We start from the raw sequence: 7,878 nt of genomic DNA, 5'->3' as shown, positions 1-7,878 counted from the left end.
CAGCATCCCTCAGCCCTACCAAGCCTGACAGTGTATGCAGCATCCCTCAGCCCTACCAAGCCTGACAGTATATACAGCATCCCTCAGCCCAACCAAGCCTGACAGTGTATGCAGCATCCCTCAGCCCAGTCAAGTCTGACAGTGTATGCAGCATCCCTCAGCCCTACCAAGCCTGACAGTGTATGCGGCATCCCTTGGCCCAACCAAGCCTGACATTATATGCAGCATCCCTCAGCCCAGTCATGTCTGACAGTGTATACAGCATCCCTCAGCCCTACCAAGCCCGACAGTATGTGCAGCATCCCTCAACCCAAGTCTGACAGTATATGAAGCATCCCTCAGCCCAGTCATGTCTGACAGTGTATACAGCATCCCTCAGCCCTTCCAAGCCCGACAGTATGTGCAGCATCCCTCAGCCCAACCAAGCCCGACGGTATATGCAGCATCCCTCAGCCCTACCAAGCCTGACAGTATATGCAGCATCCCTCAGCCCAACCAAGCCTGACATATTCATCTTATCTTATGGTACAGCAATATTCCATTATATTTATACACCTGAATGTGTTTAGCCCTTACCCAATTGATGAATACCTGCTTTGTTTCCCATTCATTTGTAACACAAAAGTGTTGCTATGAATATTTTGGTGTATATGGGATCTTTATTTCTATTTTTTATCTCCTTGGGGTATATGAATGGATGAAAAACATTTATTAAGTGCTTATTATGTGCATACTACTGAGGAGCCTACTACTGCTAGCTATCATTTCTATAGTGCTTTAAGGTTTATAAAATACTTTACCTATTTTGCTTCTTATTTTACCCTCATATCAACCCTATGAGATGTTTGCTATTATTATCCCCATTTTACAGATGAGGAAACTGAGACTGAAAGCATTTAACTTTCCTATTTGCAGAAGATTAAACTGAGGCTGAATGAGTTTAAGCAACTTGCCCAGGGTTACTCAGCTAGTAAGAGATAGGATTTGAACTCTGGTCTTTTTGACTCCGAGTCCAAAGCCATATCTGCTATGCCATCTAGCTGCCATAGAACAAAAATAACATAGTCCCTGGCTCTAAGGAGCTTACATTCTAATGGGGGGAGAGAACACACGTTGGGAAGTGGTGGCAACAGAGAAGTGCTTTGTTCTAGAAGTTTTCAGGGATGGTGAGAGAGGCCATATGACGGTAAATTGATGTATCCCTTACTGAAGCAATGGCAGGGTTGATTTGATCATGATTCTAGAACTGATGTGGGGAGGGGGGAAGATTGCAAGGGTAATCATGAAGAAGAAAAACAATCAGTGAGGAGATGGTTAGGGAGTAGGGAGTAAGTGGGAGTATTGGAGTATGGTTCGGGCCTTCCTGAAATAGGAGGCCAGGTGAGAACGGCACCAGTCAGGATAGTCAAAAACATGCTCTCTGGTCCAGGCGAGAATGCAACTGGTGAGAAGATGGCCTTGGAAGTGGGATCTCTGAGTCAGAGGGTATAGACATTCTAGTCACTTTTATAGAAGGCACTTTCCAAAATGATTGGATCAGTTAATAGCTTCACCAGCAGTGTATTAGTGATGCACATAACTTTAAACAACATATCTAATTAAATGTGTTTTTACAACCTCTGTCTTCTGTTCCCCAATGGCATAGCTGTGATGCCTCCCTGCCTTTAACATCAGAGGTAGGAAACCACTTAGACATACCTGACTTAAACCCTGCCCCTCCCTAAGGAGCCTTACCTCTCATTAGCCTCCTGGAACTTCCTTTGTGCCTGGATTGATGACAGACTTATGAGGCCTATCCATCAAACCTGAGAGGAATAGTGAGAACTTAGGGTAACGGTATACCAAATCAAGGAGTCAGCCTCTGGAAGGACCATCATGGAATTTCTCCTGCCATGGCCTAAAGAGTCTTAGGCTCTAAAAACAGCCCTAGTTTCATTTTTCTCTCGATTTTCCCAGCATGGTTTCAAGGTGTCAGGTTCCGTTCCAGATTAGGAGAAAGGGGTGGGTGCTACTGTAGTTTGGAGGCATCACTTCAGTTGGAGTAGGGAGAGACTTGAGGCAAAAAATCCAATTAGAAGGCAGTTTCGATAATACAGATAAGAGGTAGTAAACTAGGTTGGGTGAATGAAGAGAAGGAAGTGTTTGTGAGAGATGTACAGAAACAAATTATGGGATTTGACATCTGATTGGGGGAGTCTGAGAGGGAAGGCAGTAAGAGAAAGCAGGACTGGAAAAGTCTTCTTGCAGGTGGGACTTTCACTGAGACTTGAAGGAAGCCAGGAGGTAGAGATGAAAAGAGAGGGCATTTGAGGTATAGGGGCAGCCAGTGACAAAGATTCAAGGAATATAAAGGAGGATGTGGAGGGAAGTGTAAGGAGACTGTAAAGTAGGAAAGGCCCAGGTTGTCAAGGACTTTAAAAACAAGATTTTATATTTGATCTTATAGGCAATAGGGAGCCACTAGAGTTAAAGAGTGATTAAGGAAGTACTTTAGGAAGATCAGTTTGACAGCTGAGTGGAAGATGGATTAGAGTGGGAAGGGTTTTAATGAAGGGAGGCCCATCAGTTGTGAGGTGAAGAGGGCCTGCACCAGGGTGGTGGCGATGTCTGAGGAGCGGTGTTTGAGAGATGGTATGAAGGTACAAAATGCAGGACTTGACACGGAAGGGGTAAGAGAGAGGGAGGCATGGAGGATGACACCTAGGTTGTGAGTCTGGGTGACTGGAAGGGTGGTGGTTCTCTCAACAGTAATAGGGAAGTTAGGAAGAAGGAAGGGCTTCAGGGTATAAGTGGGGGCAGATGATGAGTTCTGTTTGGATTATGTTGAGTTTCAGGTGTGTATAGTACATCCACTTTGAGATGTCCAGTAGGCAGCTGGAGATGTGAGACTCAAGGTCAGGAAAGAGGTGAGGTCTAGGCAGGTGGATATGAGAATCACCTACATAGAAGCCGATAAAATTGCCAAGTGGGATAGAACAGAGGGAGAAGAGGGGAGGGCCCAGGACAGAGACCTAGGGGACATCCATTTGGTGGGCATGACTTTGATGAAGATCCAGCAAAGGAGACAGAGAGGAGCAGTCAGACATAAGAGGAAGAGAACCAGGAGACAGCTCTGTCACAGATACCTAAAGAGGAGATAATTCAAGGAGAAGAGGGCGATTAACAGTATCAGAGGGGACAGAGAGATCAAGAAGCATGAGGACTGAGACAAGGCCATTGGATCACTGATACGTTTGCATGATTGAGGTCTGAAGCCAGGCTGCAGTGTGGTAGGGAGCTTCTTACGTGCAGGCAAGAAAGGCTGGAGCGATAGATGATGATCACTAGCAGGGGGAGCTGGCTCAGTGAGAGTCGGTTTTGTTTGTTTTTGAGGAGGGGAGAGAGAGGTATAGGCGTTGACAGCAGGGAAATAGCCGCGAGATGAGGAAAGAGTGAAGATCAGTAAGAGAGTAGGGCTGACAGGAGGTGTGATCTGCTGGAGAAGATGACACGGAATAGGATGGCTTGCACACATGGCCTTGCCTTGGCAGGGGTCTTCTCCTCATGTGAGACAGGAGAAAGTGGTAGATGGCATCTGAGTGATGAGGAAAAGAGGCATTTCTGGTAAATCACTTCTTTTTTTCAGTGAAATATGAGGCAAGGCTCTCAGCTGAGAGGGTGGGGAGAGGAGCAATGGGAAATTTTGAGGAGGGATGAAAAGGTTTGGAAAAGGTATTGTAGTGAGTGGGATAGTGAATCAGGGAAGTATAAAAGGATTGCCTTGCTGCAGTGAGGGCCCAGCCAAGATTATGTAATAATCAGTGTGTAGATCCTTTGATTCCATTTTGCTTTGTAGTACTTCATAAAAATTTTTCCAAATTTCTTCATATTACTGATTTATTATTTTAGTGGCATTATATTGCTAACCTGGGGCAGCTGCATGGCACAGTGGATAGAGTGCTGGCCTTTGAATCAGGAAGACCTGAGTTCAAATGTGTTCAATGAGTTCAAATTTACTAGTTGTGTGACCGTGATCAAGTCACTTAACCCTGTTTGCCTCAGTTTCCTTTCCTGTAAAATGAATTAGAGACAGAAATGGCAAAACACTTCAGTATCTTTGCCAAGAAAACCCCAAATGGGGTCACAAAGAGCGGACATGATTAACAATAACATTTAATATATCATAGTTTATTCCCAATTATTTCAAATTATTTATTTATGCAAATGATTTGTAAAATAGTAACACATTTATTATACTATTTAGAAATTTAAGAATACCAGGTGTTTGAGGCTGAATTTGAACTCAGGTCTTCCCAATTCCTAGCCTGGAATTCTACCCATTGCACCGCCTAGTTTCTTCCCTACTCCCCCCCGCAAACATTAGGATTTGTTAGACTACAAATGAAATTCCCAGGCTGTAAAGTATAAAGCATAGTTTAAGATAATCAAGCACAGAATTATGTACTTTATGTCTTAGTCAGCTAGGTGGCACAGTGGATAGAACACAGACCCTCAGATCCGGAAGACTTGTATTCAAATCTGGTATCAGTCACTTACCAGCTGGGAGACCTTGGACAAATTACCAACCTCTATCCACCTTAGTACCCTCAGCTGTAAAAGTGGAGAAAATAGGGCTGTTGTAAAATTCAAATGAGATAATAATTATAAAATACCTGATGCATAGTAAGCACTTAATAAATGCTTGTTTCCTTCCTATAGAGGGCAAGAATTGTTTCATTTTTGTGTTTGTATACCCAGCACCTGCCATATATCTGGTACTTCTATTTTTGTTTAACATGGAGAAACTTAAAGAAATACTATTTTTTACTTACTTTAGTAATGAAATTGAGATCAATTTAATAAATTTCTTGATTTTTAAAATTTTCAGATTTATCTTTCAACAACATTGAGTCAATTGAGGGTCTAGACACTCTAGTTAAATTAGAAGATCTGAGCTTATTCAGCAACCGAATTTCCAAGATGGATTCTATGGACTCATTAGTAAAGCTACAGGTCTTTTCCATAGGGAACAACATGATTGATAACCTCCTTAATGTAAGTGCACATGACTTTTGCCAATGTTTCATTAGTAGGATGACTTTCCTTTTAAAGAAAAGATGTTTATATCATTATTAACCACAGGTATACAAGACAACTTAGAAATGTAGGAAAGAATAAATAAGATATTTATTATATTGGGATGGCTCTCTGGGAGTGGAGAAGGGGAAGGATTCAGATGAAAATTTAGGCAATATTAGAAAGACATCACCAAAATTTGTTTTTAAAAACAAAAGAATAAAGAGCCAGAAAGCAGTGGTTGTCTAAGAGGGCGTTACTTTTCATTCAAAATGAGGGGATGAAAATAAAATCGGCAGGAAGAAGAATAGAACATGCAGGTCTTCTCTAATCCCAGCCAGTCTAGTTTTTAAGGCAACATAGCCTCAAGCCTAGGTCAGTTCAGCATAAGCTTGATTAAATGAAATATTTGATGAATTGTTTTCTGGGTAATTGAATTTTATGATTGATTGAGGATTATCTCAAAATCCCTTCTTTGTTTTAACTATTACAGTTTTAAAATGTATCAACTTTGCCTGCCTACCTTGATAATTCCATATAGTGAGTGACTCTATAACATGTTTTTGCAGTTGGCAGGATCTGAAACTAAAAATTCTGAAAAAAAATTTTTATGTTTCAGTACTGTAGGTGCAGAAGGTATAGATATAGGGCAGGATTTATCTGTACTGGGTTCCAGGGCATATGGAAATTGTCTCTAAGAATAGTCTTCTCCAAGTTTTTTGTAGGAGCTACTTTTTATTTTCCTAATTCTTGAGAAGCTCTTCCTTTCCCTACTCTACCCCTTACCAGAAAGAAGTATTCTTTCACTGCTGGTCCTGAGCCCAGGAGAAATGCCATTAAACCTGCAGATGGAAAAGGAGCCAAGGACCCAAATGCCATTCCTCAAGCTATGGTCAGTTAGGCACATGGTCTGGAGCAAGGTTAGCTCCTAGAGGACCCTCCTTGTACCAGTGAGGATCTGTAATTAACAGGTTATAGAAATTTATTTCATCTGACAGAAAGATCATAAATATGGAGCCACAGAATCAGATTTAGGGCTTAAAGGAACTTGGAGGTCATCTACTCTAACAGTTCTCTCAGGCTTGTCCAGCAGACCACAATGGGCAGCACAGAGGCACAGAAGCATGCTTATCTGAATCAAGGGTGTACCCTCACTGAGTCGATTTTCCTTGCTCTGAACGTCCTCTCCCTGCTATGGCCTTTGCTTCACTGTCAGATCTTTTAGGAGTGTCTCATTTCATCCCACTCTCATACTGAGGTACCATTCAGTTGGAGTCAGGCCTTACACACTCTAGCCAGCAGTCAGTGAAAGTGGTGGAGTTTTTTGGACAGCGTGGAACTGAGGTGAAGGTGTAAAATGCTTCATGTTTTATATTTTAAATGTCAGCAGCATCCCATGTAACCACTAACAGTAGTTATGCTATTGCTGCTGGCTTCAGGCTTTGGAGTTTTTTTTTTGTCAATATGTACTTATGAGTTTTATATGTTTTAAGCATTTCTTTTGTTTGGAGTAAAGAAACAACTGTTTTATACATTCTATATGAAATACATTTCTTTTTTAAAAATCATTTTATTTTTAATTTATGAAATTAAGCATTTCTATAGCATAAAAAGAATGCTTGAACATGAAACTGCAAATCTATTTGCAACTTGCTATTCCCTTTAAATATATGACAGTTATGCAGATATTTTTTCTTTTTTTTCCTCCTATCCCCCCACCCCTGTCCTAGAACTGGCCATTATTAGACACAGATAAGTGTGTGTGTGTGTGTTACTCCATATGTATATATATATGAAGTATATATAAAGTTACTCCATACATATTTGTGCTTATCCGCTCCTTCTCTGGATGCAGATAGCATCTCCCTTCATACATCCTTTATAGTCAACTCATTCTTTTTTTTTTTTAAAGCAATTGGGGTTAAGTAACTTGCTCAAGGTTACACGGCCAGTTATTATTTCTGGGTGTGGTGCTGAGTATCTGAGGCTGGATTTGATCCAGGTCATCCTGACACTGGAGCCGGTGCTCTTACTCGCTGAGCCACCTGGCCTCCCCTAAGATCATTATCTTTTTCTTGCATAATATGCATATTTTCTTTTAGGGTGATTGTTTTTTCTTCTTTTCTTCCAAATTGTATTTTGCTTTTGTTTATTTGCATTCTCAATCTGTTGTTCTCTCTGTTGTTTCTTCAATGAGGCTTGTCATTGCAGGTTACAGTTTTTCTATTTTTGCTGCAGAGGCCATAACATTTGTTCTTATAATTCTCATTTTTCTTTTAAACCACTGAGGTGCAACATGATATGGTTCCATGCTCTCCTTAAAATTCCACAGGATCCTCTGTCTCATCAAGTATTGACCATTTTCCCTTTTTTTTTCAGTATTTATTCACAGATGCCTGAATTTGTTTACTAGATCTGGAGGTCTTATTTCCTTCTTGTTAATGCTTTCCATGTTGGTTAATCTGTTTATGTTCAGGGTCTTTGAGTTTTCTTCTTCCTGAGATCTCTGATAATTCCAGGGTTTGGTTTGGTTTTTGGCTTAATTCTCCTTATTGTTCACTTTCCGACTCCTTCCCTTATGATGCTGTTTCTCTAAGTGTCTCAGACTCCTCTCACACAGGGCAATTCACAGTACACAAACCTAGTCACTGACTTTTGGGTGATAAGAACTGGCCTCAGCTGAATGATGAGTACTTTCCCTCAGGCTTAATGCATGGTGTACCTCCTACCCTACCCTACACACACACACACACACACACACACACACACACACACTCATGCACACACACGCACATACACACTGCAGTGTCCCGTCTTGGTGTC

General features: G+C 41.3%; 1 protein-coding gene across 1 annotated transcript in view; it reads left to right on the top strand.

Annotated features, from left to right (window-relative positions):
* DRC3 (dynein regulatory complex subunit 3) overlaps positions 1 to 7,878 on the top strand; it is a 107,525-nt gene that overhangs the window by 28,565 nt on the left and 71,082 nt on the right. Inside the window, exon 5 of the mRNA XM_069087877.1 lies at positions 4,868 to 5,034. Within this exon, the coding sequence (XP_068943978.1) occupies positions 4,868 to 5,034 (167 nt within the window). The remainder of the gene's footprint in view (positions 1 to 4,867; positions 5,035 to 7,878) is intronic.

Source organism: Petaurus breviceps, unplaced genomic scaffold (genome assembly GCF_028583685.1).
Source record: "Petaurus breviceps papuanus isolate PSGF00001 unplaced genomic scaffold, PetGlider_PUasm1.0 183, whole genome shotgun sequence".
Taxonomy (NCBI): domain Eukaryota; kingdom Metazoa; phylum Chordata; class Mammalia; order Diprotodontia; family Petauridae; genus Petaurus; species Petaurus breviceps.
This window is presented reverse-complemented; position numbering and strand designations above follow the sequence as displayed.